Source organism: Strongylocentrotus purpuratus, unplaced genomic scaffold (assembly GCF_000002235.5).
Source record: "Strongylocentrotus purpuratus isolate Spur 01 unplaced genomic scaffold, Spur_5.0 spur5_scaffold_6, whole genome shotgun sequence".
Lineage (NCBI taxonomy): Eukaryota > Metazoa > Echinodermata > Echinoidea > Camarodonta > Strongylocentrotidae > Strongylocentrotus > Strongylocentrotus purpuratus.
Window position 1 is genome coordinate 54,800,564 of NW_022145612.1, and position 24,716 is coordinate 54,825,279.

The 24,716-nt window shown below is 36.2% G+C and overlaps 1 protein-coding gene across 2 annotated transcripts in view; it reads right to left on the reverse strand.

Annotated features, from left to right (window-relative positions):
• Positions 1-20,311, reverse strand: part of LOC100888845 (ras association domain-containing protein 1) — a 54,292-nt gene extending 33,981 nt beyond the window's left edge. The window contains exons 1-2 of one of the 2 annotated variants that reach the window (XM_003726917.3): positions 20,232-20,311; positions 19,324-20,113 (exon numbers count right to left, since the gene is read on the reverse strand). In XM_003726917.3, coding sequence (XP_003726965.1) covers positions 19,324-20,035 — 712 coding nt within the window. In that variant the 5' untranslated portion in view covers positions 20,036-20,113; positions 20,232-20,311. Of the gene's footprint in view, positions 1-19,323; positions 20,211-20,231 lie in introns of those variants that run through there. The other variant, XM_030972278.1, reaches the window with a different exon arrangement.
• Between the last annotated feature and the right edge of the window lie 4,405 nt (positions 20,312-24,716).

A 24,716-nucleotide genomic window follows, 5' to 3' on the forward strand; every position in this document is an offset into this window, starting at 1 on the left:
TGAATAAATCCTTCAAAATCAAAAGAGAGCACCGGCCTTCACGTACATTGTGTATATTGAGAATCTAATCATAACTTAAGGGTACACATAAAGATATTATACATGTAGTGTACCGTACTGTATGTGCTATTTTGCTACATCTTGATTTGAATTAGTACAAACTGAACTAAAACGCTTCTTTCAATTTCAATTTCGATATAAAATATCCTCTCATATTACACATTAAATGTTTGGCTTCATACATATACGCGTAACGATAGAAAGTGGCAAATAGAGTCGATCCAATGCTGTTGCTATAAAAACCATACCACTTATGTTCATGTATATCAGGTTCACGGAGTAATGGCTATGCATAGATAGGTAAATGCATCAATATGACCTCTTGTTTTCACTAGAAGAGAACTGACTGAATACAGATATCCAATGCTTTTAGCTATTATCAATCTAAATGCATCACGCTCTGCAAGAAATAGAATAAATCCCCTTGGTATGTAAGGCATCTAGCATAGAATCCTTACATATCGTCACCGTCCAGGCAGCCATCTCACTGACCTGGGATTTATACTGTTACACATGTATGCAGGCAGGGAATAATTTGGATTCATTAAAGCCTAGTTCACACGCAAGGTATTAAAAGTCTGCTGCGGCAAAATAAAACAATGCTACATGGAAAGAAAAACGGCATGTAGGAGTTACTCTTAACTTGAGTTACTTGACACATGTAAACTGACAGAATAACCTCAAATACTTTTAATTATTTTTAAAGAGAAAATGAAATGGAGAGACTAAATAAGACCAAGTACGGTAACATTAATTCTTTGTTTCCTGTCTAGACTTTCAAAAAAATGAGGAGGGGGTTCTACATGTATGTTATTTCATGTTTGCTATATTTCCTGTACATCAAAATGTTGTTCGGTCTAATTAACACAAATATTATTAATTGCATTGAATTTGTACATTTGAATGCACTTCAGTGGCTTAAAACAAAGTGAAAATGCAAGATATTAAAGATTTTGTTATTCAACCATGTAGATGTTACCTGATTGTTATTCATTTTCATTTCAAAACAAGGATATCAAATGACAAAAAAAATTGAGGTGGGTCTCTTCAAAACAAACTTCTATGGATGTCTGTCTACATATCTTTGATATCATGTTTGAACACATTACCTAATTTGCACAAATCAAGTCATAATAATTTCACGGTCATCTCAAGCATGACTGATGGTCACATACCTTCACATACCTTCACATATTCTTGTTTACATCAATGTACAGTTGCCATCAACCCTGACTCACAGAAGTCAACAAATATTGAGTCCTATCCTCAATACATTTCCTAGGCTAGATGCACAAAAAGAAAGAAGAAAGGACCCTGACAATAATGACTTAGCAAGTTGAATTAAAATCTGGAACAAGTACTGGCTCTGTGATAATTGTGAAGAATGAGCTCAGCAATATTTTACAATACAGTTTCCAATTCATGAAGAATATTGGACTCATTGAGTGCTAGTAAAGCATGAAATGTGCATTATGCTTCTATGGTGTGGTAAACCAAAAAGAAGTCATATTTGCAGAAATGACTTGTTTGAGTACTCCTCTTTGAAATATAAATGACACAAAGCAAAGGATTTGGGCCAAGGGGAGAGGCAATTTGGGTAGGGCTTATTTAGTAATGTTCAATGTGCATGCACATTGTAGGAAACATACTGGAAGAGCTTTGGGCAATAGATATGTACGTGATATTTTTGCCATCATTCATATTGAATGATACACAGAGTATTTAGTAAGAAGCCTATAAATGTATGTTTGTGCTTTACCAATGAATGAGTTTTACACTAACCCGTGCCCAATGCACAAAAGTCCCCAAAATTCTAACTCAGGAGTCAGGACCCCTAAATTTCAATTATTTCAATAGAAGAGCCCCATGTACAGAGACCCAAAAATTTCAAATTGAACCCTCTGTGAAAAATGTTAATGTGGAGCCAGGTCTAGCCTCAGTCACACTGCTGAACCGACTTTAGACCGACTCCAAACCGCCAAATTCTTGGCCATAGACGTAATGTATTATTTTTGTGCGGTCTGTTGTCGGTTAGGTGTTGGTGTGACAAAGGTATAATAAGTACCATTTCAAATATCAACAGTCTTGTTGATAGTCTAAACAAGAGTTTTGCTTCAAAGCTAAAGGAGAACTTGCTTTCCATGCCATTATCATCAGCTGCCAACAAGAAGCTGTAAGAGCTTTGTAATTAATGTAAATGAGAGTAACAGCTTTCTTGAGGGGCAGGCGATGATTTTTCCGATAAAATCAGATGACAATCTACCTTAATAGCCAGTAGGCCTATAAGAGAATAAAATCGCCTATGAAATGCAAGAGATCTGAGGAAGTAGACAGAGGCACGTCATTACTTGTGACAGATCAAATCAGCTAATTATAAGGCATAAAGAAGGGAAACAGGAAGAGAGAAATGCCAAGAATATTGTTGTGATATGAAATCTAACTCTGCTTGTCTAAAGGTCATTAGCATCTCAAGCAGCATTTTTGCTAAGTAGGCTGCATATTCTTTACACTGTCTCAGCGTACTACTACTCAATATGCACTTGAAGAGGTTTGTGCATAAGGAACTGTGCATTTGGCTCAGTACTGTAGAAATGCAAGTTCAGAAATAACATTTGTATGTGTACAACATACAATGTAAGCACTTTTCTCAGCTGGAAAAGTTGCATTGCTTGAGAATCGATTGTCAACAGCAATGTTAAAAGTTCAAATTCATAAACATACATGTGCAGTGTAGTTCCGGGAACCAGGATAGATTTATATGCCTGTACTAAAATTTAATGATCACTGCTCATCTTATGACTACACCTAAGGAAAGCCTACCACTGTTACAAGAAAACTGCTTACAAAACTATTTTACAACTAACATTAAATGACTACATACATGTACAGGGAATAATTTTCCTGGTATCGCATCGCAATTTGCTATGCATTTTTGCATGACTGCTATACAAAATATCTTTTGTGTAGCAGTTTTCTTCCATAGAAGTGTACAGAATTTCATTTGAAATATTTATCCATCGGCTGAAATTGCTAATCAAAAAATTTGAGGAAAATTATTCCCTGATGTATACATGTAGGCCTACATGTAGGCAACGCGTTTCTCATTATTTTATTAAACAGTGCCAAAATAATGGATGTATCTTTGAAATATGTTATGTATGGCTAATTTTTAATTCTGTATTCCCAGAGGAGTATGGACAATAAAACAGAGTCACAATTGTGATTCATTGGAATTGTGCCTACTCTGTGTACCCCAGCTCTACTGTATCTAGTTACCATGGTGACCCAACAACATCCAGCTAGACCTTCAACCTTGCATGTGTTCCACAAGTCAAGAAAAGCATTGGGTGCGCTAGGGGCAAAAAATAGAGGCCTATGCCTCAAAATCAGCATTCCTTCTCCTAAATAATGTCTGGTAATTGTGTAGATCGTATCTAAAATATTAAGTTTCTACTGTGACTTAACAGATTTACAATGTAAGTTTATATCTTTCAAGAAAAAAGGGAACAGAATTATTGCCTAGTCATTTATGAAATACCGTACACCTAAACATATAGGGATGGTGAATCATGTATTATATATATATTTTTTTTAAATCACATATACATAACAACTATAGAACACTATACATACACATGTAGATCTCATAATGTGGGTTTACATACAGTACAATACATGCATATTATGTCGCCTACAAAATGCATCAATGTAGAAAAGACATTTGAAAGAAAACACAGACTACCATTGTGGAGAATAAAAGGGTCCTGGCCTTACTCAACACGTTTTCTCCATGTGAAATTCCAGATGTAATGCACTCATGTTTACATTACTGCAGCGACTCCATTAATACATTCTCAACGATTAGGCCCTTCATGTGTAAAACATTCAGAGAACACCCTCATTCCCTATAATGTTTCAATGTGTTTTTAAATGCCATCATATGTTCCAACCATTCCCCTCCCATCATTCCCCTCGCCTCTTCTATTAATAATCAGTTCAATTTCAGACTAGAGCCAACATATCGTATGTTGAGATCCAGAAACGTGTTAATTCCATGTTAGAGTATACAAGATAATGCCCTTCTCACTCCAAAGAGATAATGTACAAAAATGTAGTGCACATGTACATGAAACTCATGGGACATTGGGGAATCTGCAGATTCTTTACTCCCAAAATATTATGTTCGTTGTTTTAATAGCTCTGGTCCTTACTCTGCTTTTATTGCAGTACATTTCCTTGAACTTTATAGCTGTGATTAATAGAAGGCAGAAGCACTTGACATACAGGACCAACTTCAAGTTCAAGTCTGCCAAGACTGCATAGTGATCAAAGTGTATTCACATGCATGTGTTTATCACTTGGAAATAGTCCAATTCTAGACAATTGAAATGTAAACAATGATTCAAGATAGAGCTATCTTGTTTACTTTTACCGATTGGACACAGCTATAGTATAGATGATATACATAAACGATACAAAGAAACATAGAGTGGAATTCTCTCTTTTAACAAATGAATGGATATATACATGTAGTGTAGCCTCTTCTTGTTGGAGTCTACTCCCATTTAGCAACACTGAGTACAGTGAAGATCGGGATGCAACAAACTTTCCATATTTTCATGCACTCAACAAAAGTACAATTCAACCACTTTCATTTTTACTTTTAAAAAGTTAAATAGAAACTATAAAACAAGCATTTTTACATGGAATTATGAATCATACAAGTGGTATTCAAACTGACTGATCCTACTGATTTGACCCTTGTATGACATCATACGACCCTATCCAAACGGTGTCATCCAACAAAGCAAACAATAGATTTCTAGGAACCCAGTGGGTTACCTTGGGTCAAGTTGGCCTCACACAAATTTTTTCATGAAAAGTGACTGAGGTACAAGAGGTGCATACAGTGTGTAAATTACCCATAATTCTAAAACTGAGACTTGTCAAAACAGATTTATCAATGCAGATACAAAACTGACGGAGTGGCAAAGAACAATCATTAAATGTAGTCTACTTTGTGCTCTTTATGTCCCCACATGGGCAATTTCAATTATTGAAGGAAAAAAATTGGGAAAAAATCTGGACTGTAATCCATGTCGAAGTGTTCAAGCACACACTATATTTTCCAGTCAACTCAACCATTCATATCTCCTTTAAGTCTTCAGAACATATCCACACTATTTCACTTCATTCACATTAGAAGGATGCTTGTAACTCCTTGGACTTTGGAGTAATGTATAAATGGTGTAAAATTAAACCTCCCGAAACTCTAATTAGTATATTGGCTTAATTTTCAGCTTACTTCGACTCTCTTTCCTCCATGCACCCATATACTGTACACACAAAAATGGGTCAGACCCTTCAGTTTAGTTAAGAATACTCAACTGGAACGTGCACTCATACATGAACGAAGGCAGACAGAGCATATGTCTGCATGCGATAAGGGAAAGGTGGAGAAACAGGACAAAGAAGGTCCATTGACTAACAGGAAGTTCAGTGTACTTGGACTATAAACATAACGACAACAAACCTCTTACAAATGTTACAACATGTGCTCTTGCGACAACTACTTCCCTCTCATTTCCTACACTAACCAAATTTCAACCACGGACCCAACACTACACCTATCACTAACTCCAACCCCAAACCTAACCTAAAAAATAAACCCTAACCCTAACTCTAACCCTAATCCTTTGACGAAACAAAGGCTGGAGTAGTTGTCTGGGAAACAAATGTGAGATTAACTCGAAGACCAAGAAGGTTGTTACTGTCACTGACAATGTAACTCTGTAACACCTTCATGGAGGCAGACAATGATTTATTCGCAACAAAATTTTCACTGTCAGCAATATGAAATTGTATTTTCTATAATATCTATAATAGCTTGCCCTATATTCTGCAGTTTTAGGCCTGTATAGTAGATACATAACCAGTTCTCTGTATGTAGGCCTACCAGGGATACATTGACAGAAACAGATTACAGCATACAAACAGAGCAACATGTATACCTAAATAAACAGGAGATTCCTAATCTAATCATCATGAAAGCTAGATAAAACAAAACACCAATATTTTTGAATTCACAATCCTGTTCTGTTAGAACAGCTGAAATCATTCATATCTGACACCTTTATGTATTACTACACAAAGGGTGATGACTAAGATTAGTCACAATGTGACAATACCTTTATTGCAATGATTGAATGAATTATTACAATAACTCAATTGCTTGTGCATTGACTCAGCACATTTTGGTTCCTGGAAGCTGTATAACCAACTGAAAGTAGTTAACACAACATTATACATATTCATTTGTCCTCCAATTTTACATGTACCCAACCATTTGAATGGCTCTATCAAGAACTGAAGAGACTTCTCTACATTGTGGTGACTGACAAAAAATACATGAATGGTAATCCAAGATTGATAGAAGGTTAAGAATGTGGCACTTTCTTAGGGCTTGAATGGTATGAAGTCACAACGGATTCAATAAATACCATGGTGTTTTGGGATGAGGTATGTTCAGAAAGTACAGGAACTGAAAGTAAACATCAGTAAAAAAAAAATAATAGAAAAGATGCTGGAACTCTGGAAGCATTGTGCCCCAAATTCTCAAGTCAAAATAAATGAAAGGAGCCACTCTGCAAAACAATATCCTGTTTAATTTCATGGAAGTAGCCATAAAGTACCCCCCCCCCCCTCCATTGGTATGGAGGAAAAAATCCATAGCAATCTATGTGATGAAATCAGGCCTACCGTATATTCAAGGAGGATATTAGCTGGTATCTTTTTGGTATATTCATAAAACCTTACTAAGCTACATGCAGTTAACTACATGTAATTAAATGTAAATGTACATAAGGCTAATATAGGCTATAGTACTAGTTTAATAGTTGAGAACAAGGCTTAGTAAGGTTTTATGAATATCAGCCCTGTTATCTTTCAGATTGTAGGGTTTCCTTTTGAAGACATTTATAACTGAAATTTACCAGCAGAGCAGTCAACAAAGGGAAATCAATCAAACTTGTTCCTGTTTGCAAACTTCTGATTGAGCAAATTTACCTCTCCTGTCTGCACTCTGAACAAAATATTGTGTCTATTTTGTTGTCAAGAATAAATCCCAAAGAGTGCAAAGGTCCAAGGATCATAGTCCAATCAGGAAATTCAGAATTCTAAAATTCCCTCTTGTAGCGGCTTACGTAGATCTCTTGCAAATCACATGTAGGTGTTCACCTGTTCATATGGTAACATCAAGTTTCATGATGCACTGTAAGTCAAAGTGGTTGGAACTTCAATTTCAAGATGTAATTTTTTTATTAAAAACACTTTGATTCAAAGTTATTTGTATATAAAAGATACAGGTTAAGTGGAATACATAGAGAAGATGATTTGTAGAAAACAATCTAAAATACATTGTGTCAATTAAGTCTGTAAAACTTCATGATTTTAACATCCTGATTTTGACCAAAGAGCATAAAACATCTGATCCAAATTTTTTCATTTTCGATACTGTACATTGAGAAGTGTAATAAAATCATACAAATTCAGGCTCACTGGTTCAGACTAAAAAAAATTCTTGGTCTTAAATCTCAAGTTTTGTATAAAAATTGTCTAGACAGTTATTGAACTGGCAAGCATACATGTACTAGTCTTCATGACTACAATATTTCAATTTGATTGATATTTGATTGAAAAAAAAAGTTTTTATGTACTCAGTTGTCAAAACATGAGATGTATACAGTTGCGTGTTACTTTATTCTTTTTGTATTACCAGTAAAAAATATGTTAAATCCAAACTAATTTTACAATGCAATGTACCAAAGAAATATGAATGTCAAGGATTATTTAAAACAACATTTCCCCCAGTCAGGAGCCTTGTAAATGGACATTTAATCTTAGGAAAACAATGTTGAAATCCCTGAAAATTGCTCATAAATGGTGTCTCATGATATAAGCATAATCCCCAAACAATGTCTGCAAACTGGAGCCAAACCATGTGATTTCCAAAAAGCAAACAACGCTCAATGGGATAACCGAAAGGAAGTCAATTCCTTCCTCCTAGTTCCGGAGAATTTTCACAATCTCTTTCAAATCAGCTGCAAATTCAAATCAAATAAACTCTGCTCCACTTTGTCTGCATGATTTAATACATTGTTTTAAAACATTTACTCTGGAAACATGTGCTCTGGGCTTTACTTAATAAATGATTTTGCCTATAAAGTAAGTGTTTGGGTTGCTATTAGTAGTGGAATTTAGGGTTAGGTTCAGCATGGACCCTGGGTTCAGGGTTAAAGTTAGGGTCTAGTGCAGTATTCAGTGACTTTGGTCCACAGATAAATTTCGTAGCGATTATAGCGATATAAAATTGGACAGTTTTAATTCAATTTGCTTTTAAAACGTACTACTTTATTTGACAAAAAGAGATAATCAGTGCCTCATCTTGATTGAAATGTAATTGATCCATATTGATCGTACATCCTCCAATCAATCACAAAGTCATGATTGCCTACAGCACAATTGCTAAGCCAGGAGCTGCCATTGATATAAAACCAGATAGCAACCAATTGTCTATTTGGAGCCAGAAGTATATTTTACTTGAGTATTAAAAGCCCTTCTGGTTCCATACAGACAAAATATCAAACTAAACTTTTATGAGACTAGGCCTAGTGACGTTACACATGTACATTGTATGTTGATTTTATGCATCTTTGTTGTCATTCGATAATACCAGCAGATAGATCCGTTACTTCAGTTTCATGTTTTAGAGATAAAACGTACATGTACATGTAGGCCATAATGTTGATATCAGTTTGTATTCTTTAAAACCGCAATACTAAAATACTGGGATACAGCTTCAGTATTTCTTATAGGCACAACCTTAAGATCCTTATTTCTTTAATCTTATTCCCAGTATTATCTTTGACTTGTTATTGTATTAAGCCCATGCTCATGGTTTGTTTCCTTTTTTAAAATCTAAATATTGATGCTGCATCCATATTTTTTTAAACCATAATATTGATAATGGTCATTTCTCTCAGAGTCAGAGAGTATATTGATGACAAGTATTTCATATCAGCTGCCAAGGCCACCTAACAATGCCTACCGTATCTTAAATATATATGTATTTAACTGTAACTGACCTGCCCAGTACCATCACAAATATGACAACAGTATTTGATGCACACTAGTTACATGTAGGTTCACACGACAGTCCGTAAACTTAAAGTTTAGGTCATGGTTTTAAACTTCAAGATTATCTTGTAGTAATGCAGACTGTGCGGACACACTGGCTTATGAACTTTATATTTACCAGTATTCAAAGTTATAAACCACGCGCAATATCTACTAGCCACAGGGGGCCCTCGCTCAAAATTATGTGCTGTGGGATACAATTAATTTGTAGGTTATCATGCCAAGAGGTAATTCAAATTTCTGCTTGCCTAGCTTGTAATTTAAAACTTTAAATATTCACTGTTTCAGTCTCTTGCTATTCTTGTTGTTAGTGGATCTTTGTTTAAATCTTTGAGGTTTTACAAACTGAAAGTTTAACAGCATGTCCACACACAAAACAATTTATCCCGAAACTCTATAACGAAACGTCGTATAAAGAATCATGGTATAAATTTCAAAGTGTCCACACACAAGAAACTTCATATAAATAATTATCGTATAAATTCAAGGATGTCCATAAACAGAAGAAAGTAATCCTGAAACTCTACAGTCTGGTCTCCTTTCGCTCGAGGTCACGTTAAGCCCCGCCCAGTTAGTTACACTAGTTACACTCCCCCTGTCCACACACAACATTTTCCATGATTAGGCGTGATTAGGCGTGATTCTTTATTGAGTTTCAGTTCGAAACGATGCCCAAACCTGCGTTTCGTTAGACTAGTTTCGTTATACGACGTATCGTTAGTGAGCATCCACACACAAAATTTCATTGTAAAACTATCGCGAAACGGTATAGCTAATCACGGAAAATGTTGTGTGTGGACAGGGGGTATGTCTATGATGGTCACGTGTGAACATGGCTATTCTTTTCTTGTATTCAATGAAGTCAAGGGCAGGGTTTTCGGGTTATCTCTACAGCACTGTGTTTCAGGCTTGAAAAGATATATGTGTAACTGCACTTTTCTTCAAAGTTTATATGTTTACTTTGTATAGCTTACTTCTTATTTTGACACACATTACAAGGTCGGCAAATGTATGTACATTGATAGTAGACCTACACAATGTACACTTCAGCCTACTGACTCCTTGGTTGTTCCGTATGATTTTTTCTTAGTTAGGATACTGCACATAACATAATGTTTTGGAAACTGCATATATAATGTAGGCCTACATGTACACAGCATTAGTTCGAGGTTTATTATTCATGACCTGGCAGACAATTAGAAATGCATAACAGTATTTCGCATACAAACATGTACATGTATGAGTGCGTACTACACTCTTTGGTTCTGGGCACTATGCAGTATGCACGTAGAGTATGACTTGCTTGCATTACAAAAATTAAGTCCATATGGTTAAGCATTAGAGTGTAGGCCCAAAGAAAAGTGTTTCTTGAAATGTGGGTTACAGTAAATCAGAAAAATAAATGAAATAATAACCTGATTTATAACTCAATTTTTCATCCCAAGCATAAGTTTATAATAGCGCTTGATACACATAGTAAAGTGCATATAATTTTATTTTTTTTCCCCCCTTCTTTTTCTTCAGGAAGTAAAAAAATCTCTCCTAAATATTTATATATTGGCTGCCTTGAGTGGTATATCAATATTCTGATTATTATACATAAACAAAATTGCATTGCAGTTAAATTTAAGGACTGAAAAGATCAATTGATCAATCCATGGCAATTTTCCAATCAAAATGAAAGATGATTCAGGTTTTGATTGTGGTGTCTAGTTCACACTAATGGCAATGCATGTTACATGATATACTGGGCCTGTATTCAATTCACTATGCGGATTAAATAAGTATTTTAATAAGAATTTTACTTGGCTAAGTTTTATTCTGATAATATCTTAGTATTTTAATAAGAATTTTACTTGGCTAAGTTTTATTCTGATAATGTCTTAGTATTTTAATAAGAATTTTACTTGGCTAAGTTCTTAGGATTTAACTTAAGCAAGTCGACTTTAAGGCAAAATACTAACCGTTAAGTATTGTGCGTCACACGGTCAACCAAAATTGATGTGCAATAAACGTGTTGCATTAAATGAGTGCTATTATATTTGTGTGCAGCTTAGGAAATCGTACTCAGCGTGCAATATTGTAATTATATTGCACGCTGATTCTCTATCAGTGGAGTGACGTATTGTACAGAGGAAAAGCAAATATATGACAATATTGAACTTGATCAAAGAAGGGAATCAAATACATGATTTTATTCTCTGGGAAAAGAGGCCTATGTATAATTCTCCTGTATATTTGATCTTTTAGAGCACAATTCTCAATTTCCTTTGGGCCATGAAGTAAGTGAGAGTAAATCTGAAGTACGGCCAAGTAAATGTGTATACACAATCACAGACACACAACCAGACGTAATGGGAGATCTGTCCACTGAAAATAACCATGGCAACCAATATGTTGAACTCCTGCGTCATTCAACATATGCCTGACAGAGAGAGTTGCATGACTTCAAATTTGAAAAGACGATCATATCGAATCATATGCAGATATGAAACTATGTAGGCAGGAGCAAATTGTAAATTTGTTGCAAATGCACCTCAGTCTTCAGATAGTTCGTCCCTATTTTCACGAAGTGACGGTAGTGAATGAAAATCGCATACAATTTGCGTGCGGATTTTCGTCACTACCGTCACTTCGTGAAAATAGGAACGAGTTTATCAGTTTTAATATCTTCCTGTTTCAGTCTATGGCCTGCACTCAAAGCAAAAATACTGAGGATAGAAATTTATGATCTGACTCACAAGCTTTTACAAGCTTAGAGTTATGGGGTTTCCTTTTTGTTTAAACCTCAAGACAAAACAAATGATTCTCTATTTGCTAGGGCCAATGTACAGACATCACAGTTCAATATAGACCTACTATCTTCAAAACACTTCACTTCACACAAAACCTCTCTGAAATTTACGGGGTGAGTTTCCAGTCACATGATAGGTTGTCTACATGTAAGTACTATAATGTATCTGCATACAAATCCTTGCACTTCATATGCACATACAGGTACAAGTGCAAAGTTTATTAAAGGAATTTCCAATGTATGATTCAATTGTCTTCAACCAATCAGAGATCCCTAGCAGTAAGATCAACGTATAAAGGGATACTATTTCAATTCTACTGACATACTGTGCTATGTACCAGAAATTTCTATAAATGGTTTAAAATCAAATGCCCTGTTATCATCAAAGACAAAATTAATCATAAAATGAATACAATACGGTCACGGTGTACATGTATGTGTATTGTAATTTTGGCCTGGGTTGTCACATGACAATAGATGGAATAGTCTGACTCCTCTCCTTTAAAAAAGTTTACACTTTACACCTACACAAAAACTAAGGGAAAATAAGTCGTTTGTCATGTACATGTACTTGTATCATCTGTTTCGAGCCAGAAGCGCATTTAATTATTACTAGATGTAGAGTTAACACACTGCTAGCTTTGAACAGACAGTACATATTCACTAATCTTATTGCTAAACACAGTCTGTCTGATAGGAAAAAGCAACCTGATCAATGGGTCAACACAGGGTGAAGACAAGAGAAAATGCATCTTGGCTGTCAATATATGCACAAGCACTCAACCAGCACAGGCATAATATACGCATGGTCATTAAGTTACCCACCAGCTTGGAACACAGTGGGAGCCATTATAACAACACTTTCTTTCCACTTCTACATATAATGTACATGTACAGTGTATGTGGTATTGTGAAAGGAGTGTTATGGTGATTTGTTGGCATAGCTTTGATGTGAAATGTGTCATAAGATGGTTTTAACTAGAGAAATTCATGGAGGTTGAAGTTGTCTCCATATGCTCTATGTATTCAAACTAAAGTAGCCTTTTGAAAAGTCAGACATAGGGCCCAATTTAATGCACACATGCTGATAATATATGTGCAGGTATGCTGCCTGACTATACATGTACATGTAGTTGTACATAATAAGAAATAATAAACTTGGGTAAAAGTGGGTAGTAATAAATACAGTGTCAGTAAGGTCAATGGCTAAGGATTTTGAAGAAAAAGAGGAGATGAATATGTATGTATGGAATAAATTAATGATAGTCAATCTTTTTAATCACAAACCACCTCTATTCAAATGTACGATATATATTGTATACATGTTTGCTAATGTACATGTAGGCCAATGTTTCTTGCAGACCAGACAAAAGTGCTGCATTTCTTGATCATATGAACTTCGAAACCATAAATGCATCAATATTCCCCTATTTTATAAAAATTATCATTAACTAATGAATCAGCATAATGCATAATTGCATATATACATGTACAATGTATATCATACAATGTAGGCTTACAATGTACATGTGTATGCTGGGTGCATGGTTATGTATATGCAATGTTTACATTTTATAATTGTAATATTTGCACATGCATAATTATGAACAATGTGCCTTACAAATGACAAGTACATTACCACTTCAGTTAAGTACTCATGTGGAAACCATTGATCATGGTTCAATGATAAGCCCATTGTCTCATCCACAATGGCCTTTAGAAGCAGGTTGGCAACCACATCCAGTTAGCTACAGTACGGTATACACAATTGAGACTATGTACGGTATGTATTGAGACTATGTACGTTGAGCACAATTGAGACTATGGATGGATTGACTGTCCCCTTTAAACTTGAGGACAATGTCCTATGGTCCTATGGTGGGGGGAGAGATCAGAGGGATTAGCCCTGTGTTACACCATGGACTGGGGACAAAAGTGCTCAGGGTTCAATGGGTCATTGAGCAGTGTATTCATTTTAAGCCTCTCAGTCTAGGTCACCTAGGGCTGTATGGTAATGGTCTTTGTTCAATACTGGCCCATGGCATTGACTCTAGCTTGATAAAGGACAGGAAATGGGGATGTACTGTATACAATGGGGAGTATACATTGAAGGGATGGGATCATGGGAGAGATTTGGGTTTTCTCAGAAATTGTTGTAACAGTGAAAATACTAACAGGTCCTACATGTACATATATCTCTTTTATAAACAAAACCATTACAAAATAAAACAACACGTAACATGCAGCGGCCCTACATGTACATGAGACTATAATTGCATTCATACAATGTCAATTCTTTAAGAGCTCCTGTGAACAGGCAAGTTTTTTTTACACTGCACTGCAATGCTACATGTGTGCAGCTTTGTAGACACTTACAGTACATGTAGGCCTACACATGAACTCTGGAATACAAGTACAATTCTAAAAATGGCTTTGAGTCAGAAAACATTAATAACAGTCTACTGATCACTGCTGAGGAGGATAACCCTTCCCTCCTCCCATCTTCCAAGAGAGGGCCTCCCAAATCCATTATTCATCTCCGATGACTCATGATGTTATATCGAGGCATCTTACGTCTCCAACATCTCTCTCTCTCTCTTTCCTACGCACCATCCATCTCGCTCCTAGAAGTGTTTGCGGTAGCATCCTAGATGATGCGATCCGGAGACTAGTCTGTCTCTATGTTATTAGGGTCTTCAATCATTCTGCCACTGCATTGAAGAAGCCGACTATTACCAATTACAAGATAGCTTTTAACCACTTGCTACATTTATGAGTTTATGACTAGTTTACAGAAGGTAAAAAAAGTGTCTAGTCTTATACTGCAATTTAGGTTAGTACACTCAAGCAAGCGATATGTACATTACATTGTACAGGCAATTAAAGGGCAAAACAGAGTTTTAAAACTTTGTACTAGCATGGAACATATAATTTGTCAGCTTGCAACAGACTTTCTATCAAAGCACAAACATTAAATTCATCAATTACAATTCCAGTGGGACGTGTTCATCGGTTTACTCAGACAAGCAAAAGTAGTAATCATACATTGTACATTTTGAACAATTTTCCTAAAATAATCTGTGAAAGCTTCCCTTCCAAAGATTGTTGTTTGTGTGCCTTTTTAATCTAAAAAAGAAGAAGATGATATTGACTATGTCTGACATCTTTAAATGTCAAGTTACAGGTATCAGCATGATTCAGCAGGGTTCAGCAGGGTGCTTTTACATGGAGCCAAACCCTTACTGTAGTTCACTAAGGAATATCAAGAAGAGAATCTGGAAATATGCCAGATTTGCAGCATTTGCAATATTTTGTGAGATTGCTATGAATTCCAACATCTTGAATCAATATAAATTATATGGAGTGTAATAGCACACTACGTGTAAATGTTGTACCTACATGTACTGCTCTCTTATCAACAGCCTTGAGTGGTTGTATTTTTATCACGAATAAAAACTGGTTATTTCCTATCTCAATATTCCAATGTCAACTCCACCACATGACAAAACTGAAAGCATATCAATAACTAAGAAAATGAAAGTTTATACAATTAAAATCATACATGCACCCTAAATATAATTATTGCAAATATGTTTCTAATTCTATACAACCCCTGTATGGAACAATCGTCATCAAGAACAAAGAAAATGAAAGTTTATTTTTAAAAAATTGTACAGAGCTAAATGGAGAGTTTCACTGAAGACAACTTCCAAAATTCATAACTTCCTACTCTTAATCTGATATTGCTCAAACTTTCACTATTTGTTTCTCTCATTGTTTTGCTTTTACTTATGTGACCTAATTATCAGGGTGAACTTCCTAGGGAGCCTGAAGCTTGAACCTCCTTGATAGCACATCAATGGGATTAAATGATACTAGGGAGAACTAAATGGGGTCCCAAGACACTTGCAGTGTACTACCTACAACTGTATAAGTACCCGTAGGCCGGTGGTCATCTGTACTGTCATCATTCATGTTGTGACATTTTTTATCTGATATAAAATGTAATAGTGGTATAATAGAATTTGAAGAAAAAATGTTCCTAAAAAATACATGTACAGTGTTCTTTTCAAGATTGCCATTTTTGAAAAAGATACTGTATATACAAAAATAAGGACAGGAAAGTTGATACAGTAACACTTAACAGTGGGGTACAGCCTGTATCATCCTACACATACATGTATGTACTGTATCTCACTCTTATCCTACTCTTACTGTTTACTGTTTAGGCTTAAATGTATGCATATAAATATTTAGTTCACTTTCCATATTTTGAAAATGGAATGTACATACGACCTGTCTGCTTGATTTCCTAGAGAAAGAAAGAGATATAGAGCGATGGAGCTTGTAACCCTCTCTGATGAATTTAGCAGATGCCTTGCTGGAACCCTTCAAAGCTGACCGCATCGCATGTATGGGAAAGGGACTCATGGACAAACTGTTGATCTTTCATGGCCAGAGAAAGGAAAGTCCTCACCTCATATCATGCATCCATATCAACTCATCAACCAACGAGTTCATGGTTCGGCTGCAGACTGTGGATTAGCTATGCATCATGGTGTGATGATGGAAGTGCTCAAGATATCGAACAAAAATCTTGTATGGAACACTCATTCATTCTCCAACATACTACATGTATGGTAGTACAATACATAGAATAAAATTTGCAAAGCTGATAGAGTGAATAATAAGGCTGTGCACAACAGTGTAATGAGGTACCCGAGTACACTCCCAGGCTTACAAGCGAATACTTGAATATTCAGACGCCATGTTGTTTTATAATTTTTTTGAATTTTTTGATTTTTTTTTAATTAAAAAAAAAATTTTGCCACCACGATACCACTGGTGCAGTATCCCAGCCGAAAACGCATGCAATTTAACTTCGAGTTGCAGTTGAAGGGGCTGATTTAATAATAATAATAACAGTAAACAATGCTGTTTTAAAAACCAAAGATGGCAGAATAATCCATTGTCCTCTGAGTCCAAACAGAAATCCGGACATTTGGTCCCAGTTTCTGAGTGGTGAGTTTGACAGTTCTTGAGTTGGGATACATTTTTACCAAAGGTACCATGCCAGCGGCCGCCGCTCTCCCTGGCACGGGTAAGCGTCGGCCTGGACATTTTTTTTTTGTTTTTTTTTGCAGCCGAATATTCGGGTACAAGAAATCGTCCCCGAGTAGTTGTCAAACGTGCAGGTACTCGAGCATTCGACTACCCGTCGCAGCCTTAGTGAATAATCTAGCCATCAATTTCTAAATAAGCACATGATTTAGGACCTCCCCCCCCCCCCCCTTCATAAAACTTAACATGAGGCACATTTCTATACCAAATATGCTTTCAGCCAATATAAGATTTCAGTAACTTATGACAACTATTGTAACTTGTTATGAAACAGCGTCCAGAAAATGGTCTCCCAGCATAAACAACAATTGACTCTCATGACCATGCATACATACAAGGTAAATGCTGTGCACATACATGTACATGTAAAGTACATATACACTACAGTGTACCAGCAGACGTAAAGTTTTGAATGAATCTGAACAGTTTTACAAAGTACAATGTAGCTCATTTCCTGTAGGAATTGTAAACTGAGATCTGGTACATGTTTGTCAATGTTACAACCTCCAAATGCCATTGATATAAACAGATTGTATTACTACCAGTATACCAAAGTGCATCTTACAGTTACACTAGTTCACAAAGTTGTGTCATAGAATGCCATAGATAGTAGATACTAGATATAGAGTAGATATGTACATGTACAGGTACATGTATTAGTAGTTAAACTATTATTTACCATGTACAGTACATCAGCTCCTAAACTCGAACTCAGTACTAGATTCAAGGATGTAAACTTTTATTGAGGGTCCATTAAGACCCCCTGAAATTGTAGCTAGTATGGACTATGGAGCCTGAGTTAACCCACACAATACACATGGTTTTTCTCAATATAACACAAATTCCTCTACATCTACATGTAGGTCTAAAAAGGCTACAATGTCATTTAAGCAGTATTGAAAGGGTTAAACACTGGCACACTCCATGGGAATGACCATCTCAATCCACCAACCAGGACACATCAGGACCTGGCTAGCCTATAATGTGTGTACAGGTAATTAGCAATTATGTCTGATTGATTGGATTAAGGCTAATGAGGTAAGGTGGGCAAGACTTTAACCTTAAATGCTAATGATCGGACAATGCAATCAAATCCCAAATAGGTTATCTGGATGTCTTAATTGCCAATGGGATTTGATTCTTCTCTATAGATACCTCCTCCTAATCCTGCATTCATGAACAATTAAACTGAACAGAGATGGTCACTCTATCTGCAGTTACATATGTATGAGCAGAGGAGTATAGTGATGATGCACTTCAGCAGTTAGATGGATGAATACATTGTATTGTGACTACTGACAAATATTATATATTTTGAGTTTGGTATAAGAGCCAGCATGTGCATGTACATGTAGGTTAGTGTATATAAATCAAACAATGATCATGATGTGACAATAGTTAAAATATTTTGTCAAGATAACACATGTACTGTACATGTGTAACTGTAACGGACGATATATGCAAAGAAACTTGCATATATTGCACAAGGTAATTTCTTGATTTTAACATGCTGTATCTCTTTAAAAGAAGTAATATCTCTCGGAGAGAGAGAAAAAAAGAAGTAATATATCTTGGAGGGAGAGAAAAAAGGTAATTGGTCCCTTTGAAATAAATGATAAGTTTATCTTCATCACCTTCAAGGAGCACTTACACTGGAAGAAGAAATGTTAAATCTACATGTATAAATTGCATAAATTAATAGAATATGTGAAAATATAATGCAGTCTACTTTTTATTCCAATCAGAAAGTTCTCTGTATAAAAAATAAAAAACTATCAATGCAGTAGCTACGAGTCTATAGATGCAGACAAGATGCAAAATTATTTGAAATACAAATGTAATGTGGTCTATAAAGCCTGCAATATGGTCAATATATTGCTTACAAGTCACATTCCTGTCAAGAAGATACATCTACATGTACACTATGAAGAGTACCTGTAATACAGCATTGTCATAATGAAGTGATTTTTTTTTAAATAAAGGTCTGTGTAAAAAATCAATAAAAATAGATCAATTATTCAAAGGCTTCATTCAATCACTTTATCAGTGTGGTTAAAAATTTAATTTTCAAACACAGAAAGTTAAAAATAAATTTTCATCATAAAAACAAATTCACTAAATCTTTAAATGTGACCTGTTAATATCATACTCACATGTACATCGAAGGCACTGTTTATAGAATCCCCAGATAAGTTCTCCACATTTATCACACCACGTGATGATATTCAACAATTGTGTTGGCACAAATTTGTGTCCTTCTCCGCCTTCTCCTTCCCTTCCGTCATCTACATATACCCCTTCCCCATTCACACTTTCGTCAATCAGAGGATATGGTTCGCAAAACGATGTGTTCATGTGGTCCTGAAACGATGAAAAGGATGAATTACTGAGATCTCCATCCACACTGGAGGAGTCTCTTCTTCTGTTGTTATTATCATTGTTATGTGTTGGCACTGCTTGGTATTTTTTCGATGGTTGAAAGTAACTGCTTATTCCAGCAAAAATTCCTCTTCTCTGGCCGTTATCGTTTGTGTTGTTGGACACAGGATGGCCCTCAAGATGGTCCAACGAGTCGTAAAAATCATCATCAAAATCGTCCGTTGAGGTAGACCTATCCCCAAATCCCCTGGAATCAGAAATTGTTTGCATTTCAAAATACTCTGTCATCTTGCTGAACATTCCCCCGATAGAACTAACAACAAAGTTGGAGGAAGATGCGGCTATGTTGCCGATAGGGCCCCGTTGACTTGGGGGGAGTTGGCTGTTGACCGACTCGTTAGTGACCGTTCCTGGTCCTTCAGCTGGCAGTGATGTTGCGACTGGAGCTGCCGTCACAACTGCGGCTGCCTGCCGCTTGGCACTCATGATTTCCGCGACCTCTGTGCGCCTAGGCTACTACACTTCACACTTCCTCTGGTGATAAAGATTGGTGGCCTAGAATCGCTGGAAATAGAACAGAGAGAAGGTGCCAATTAATCGATAATTATCTTGATAACATTACAAGGTACAACCACGTGTAACATATTATAGTTAGTTACTACAAAACACTGTGCTTACTCACTTTTAGTCGGTGTTTCGCGTCAGTTGTTTGGTTCTCCTCCATGCTTCGCTAATTCAAGTTCGAATATTCATCATCGACTATTCTCTCTTCAAGGCGCAACTCAAGATAATATTTATAAATTTACGTGCCGATGTAATTTGAATAAAGAATATAGGTCTATGGCAATCTGAGATGATCTTTCTTTCTTTCTTTTTAATTTGTTTGAATAAATTTCTAATATATTAATACAACATAAAATCTAGCAGGGATTCATTTAATGTTATCATTTTCACATCGTTTTAGGTGATACGGAGCAGGTGGGAATTGAAAGAAAGGTCGGACTGCATGCATGGATGAGAAGGAGATAAAGATGAAGAATGGAAGACGAGAGGAGAAAGGTTCAGAAAAGTGAAGAAGAAATACTGCAGAGAATATAACATTAACATTAGTGGATAGAAAATATATTCCTTCAATGAGAAATTAGAACAAAACGTAACATATTCAATCGCATTTCTTCACGAGAGTAGAACATTACAAATAACTGTGGTATACCGGAGAAGGTTCTTCCAGAGTTCGATCCCTACCCGGTGCTTGCATCCTTGAACAAGGTTTTCTACCCTAACTTGTCTCTCTAGACCCTGGTAATACTGGATTATCGGATTCCAGATCCCCTGGAAGATCAGTAGTAGTTCCGATGAGGCTACCATGGGTGGCCATCATAATCATTATTCGGTCGTCACCATCATCATAATCATTTGAACTTTGAGTGAAAAGGAGAAAACTGAATGCTTATCAACATCATCGTGGTTGTCGTGGTCATCACGACATTACCCCCTTCGTCCTTTCAGCCATTTTTGTTGTTTTATTTGAAACCTCTGCATGTGTTTGCAACTTTTAGCGTGAATATCATACCTAGGTCTTGTTTTCGTTTCGTTTTGTTGTTTCCTGCATAGCTTCCTATATGAGCAATCTCATTCATAACAGCAGTTATGAGATCATTCCCGGTTTTAGCAGCTAATGTTGGTTTCCAAGTGGCTGTCGTTTGAAAACCTTAGCCTTTATTATTGTCAATGTTTTCCGGGTGTTATTATTTTCCTCATTTATTTATTTATTTATTTTTTAAAACTTTTCTAACTTTTCTAAAAAGCAGTGCATAGTAACATATTCATAGTATTTGATAAAAATGACATAGATTTCATTTTATGGTAAGATTTCCCCGCATCAATTTCTGTAGTATAGCTGAAAATCAATATTAAACTTTTCTCAATAGTTCTAGAGGAGTGAATGATTTTAAACATTGCTTCTTTTAGAATGATAATCATTGCGTGACCGGCTCAGTGATATAGGCCTTTTTTTTGTTTTCTGATAGCCACGATTTTATCTTTCTATACAAAAAAAAAAATAATGTATGCATGCGGTCGAGTCCTCATCATTTTGTAAGAGTTTGGTCCAAGGTGATATGGCGATCTCCGGTGGGCCTTCCGACAACTCTTCAAAAGGTTTGCGAGACCGACTTACAGCTTTTTCACACAGCTAAAATTCATCGTAGCTAGAGATGATTAGTTTAAACGTGTTTAACTCAACTTAAGTTTTAAACATGTTCAAAGAGAATTTTCCCTGTGTGAACATCGTAATACGATGTTCGGATAGATACGAAGTCGCGATTCATACGCCCCTCAAACCAGGCTGCAGATACGAAGTTCGTATTCTAGAGAGCTTGACATTTTGTGTGTGAACGGTTATTCGTGTTTAAACGTGTTTAAACTGGATGGAGCGTGCGCTTTGTTTGATATGACATGACATTCAATGCGCAATGGCATTACTGCGCATTTTAAGAGCAGTAGTTAATCACGAAACGATTAACGATCGCACCAAATTTCTGTGTGTGAACTAATCATGTTTATAGAATTTTAGCTGTGTGTGAAAAGGCTGATTGTCGGTCTAGTGGACTGTCAGTCTATGAGGGCTGTCGGTCGATAGTGTCAGTTTCGTGGAATGAGTGTGAAATGGGCACATATTCCAAAAGGGGGCATTAAAGAAAATTATTTCTCCATTAATCATTATTTTGTAATTTGATCACCTTAAAAATTCATATTAGATTCTTTTGTAAATTAAGGTTAATTATAGAAAAGCGTTACCCCCGACAAGTGAAACTGAGTTATGATCATAAGCCTCAGCCTAAATGTGTTTCATCTTCACACAACCTTTACAAAAAAGAAAACGCATTCAATATGGAATTGAATAAGTGGGGTATATCTGTAATAGAGTGACAACCCACCCCCCCCCCCCCCTCCCCCTTAAAGCGCGGTGAAATTGGGGGAAACAGGCAGAAAGAAAAATGAATTGAACCGGTTCGGATTTATAGATTTTAGCACGAAGTGCTGCCCAGATAAGTATTATCCAGAAGTACACCACTACCACTACCTCCTCCCTTCTTTAGTCCAACTCAAGGAAACATTCCGCTCCTGATACGCCATCCAGGCATACTTTCTTATATTTAGAGGTGAGAATGTTCAAAGCGGGAGCGAAGTGCCCACAGTGGATTGCGTCCAATGTGAAAAATTGGAGGCGACTCGAATCTATCGACAGGGCCCCCACTCCCCCTCTCTCTATCTTTCTCTCTCGCTCCCTCCTTTTCTCCTCCTCTATCCCCCCACCCTCTTTCACCAGTTCTGTGTTTTTTGTTTTGTTTAAGGAGTTTAATTCCCGACTTCTTTAATTTAAAAGAGACTTTGACTCCGGTCTTTGCTTTGTTAAATTCGTTCGCTCTAGTTTACACTTTCGATGTTTAAAAATCTCTTCTTAGAAATAGTAAGTATTAATATTGGGGTAGATAATTTTGCTTGTTTGATAATGTTCACAAACATGCAAACGCATTTTCAACATAACAAAATGTTATACTGCGTTTCGACGCAAGAGGACGTACTTCAAATAGAATCCATGCCAGTTTTCAACTTGATGCAATTCCAGACATTCATACGAGAGGACACAGTTAGAAGCTTGCCTCCGATAGACTTCATTTTTTAAATTTTTAAGTTAAAAGGGGAAATATGGGTAAGCCTACTCCAGATTGATTGTATAATCATGTACATTAAAAACAATGAAAACGCTTAAAATTTGGCAATCCCAATTATAAAAGAAACTAACTATAACATCATTATAGCTTTGTATTTTTGTGTAAAGTCCATAAAATACTCGAAAAATAATCAAATGCGTTTCATTTTCCACTGACCAGAACGGTCATAATTATTATTATGTACATGTACAATGTAAGTGGCGGACCCTGGATTCTGTGGCCGGGGGGGGGGGGGGGGAGCACATGTCTGAAGGCCAAAGTAACGAAACATATAAATACATAACGGAAGAGCTTAATGAGGAATATAGATTCGGGTATAAGACTATAAGGCCAGGAAATACATAAAGAAGGAGAAAAGGATATAGATTGAAGGAAAAACAAAGAAAGAGATGACGAAAGAGAAGAGGATAGAATAATTAAAGGAGAACAACAGAAATACATAACGAAAAAGAATTAAAGGATAGATTGAAGGAAAAACAAAGAAATACCTATAACGAAGGAGAAAAGGATAGATTGAAGAAAAAACAAAGAAATATATGGCGAAAGAGAAGAGAATAGATTGAAGGAGAAACAAAGAAATACATAACGAAAGAGAAGAGGATAAATTGAAGGAGAAACAAAGACATAAAGAGTATGTAGGCCTACACATGTACAGCTCCAGCAATCCAAAAATACTGCTAAAGGTAATGTTAGACTCTGTCTTTAGTCGTTTGCACAGTATATTTGACTGAACTGGCTAAACAGTAATGTGTAAAAAAAAAAAAATATGCGCGTGCGGGATGGGTGGGGAATGGCCTCCTCTATTTGTGGTTCAAGTATACGTTGCAATGAACTTCGTCTGATGTTCATCTGCGCAGCATGAATACAATGTAAGTGGCGGACCCATTCTGTGGCCGAAGGTGGGGGGGGGGGGGGGGGGGGGGGGGTAATTCTTATTATTTTTGTACTTTTGTCTGATGAGATGAATAATTGTGCGTATATATTTTTTTTAGATCCCTGTAAAGGAAAATACTCTCTTAATTTCTAGGACTTATTTTAAAGTCCAAAGAATTTATTCTAAAGCCAAGGGGGACTTGGATCAGTGACAGTTGTTACTGATCCAAGTCCCCCTTGGCTTTAGAATAAATTCTTTGGACTTTAAAATAAGTCCTAGAAATTAAGAGAGTATGTGTGAAATTAAATCAACCTTACAGAAAGGCCGTACTACAAAGCTTTGGTAATATTTCAACAGGATTGGATTATGACATCTAGAATTTACATTACCATTGTGAAACCTAGTGTTAAAATAAGCATATTTGAAAATATTGGGCTCTAAAACGCTCTAAAAGGATTTTGAGAAATTAAAATATCAAATTTATCGATGCTCCCGATAAATTTCAAATGGCTACGGCCATCCCGACGGCCATGGTAGCTGCGACCATGAAAACCTC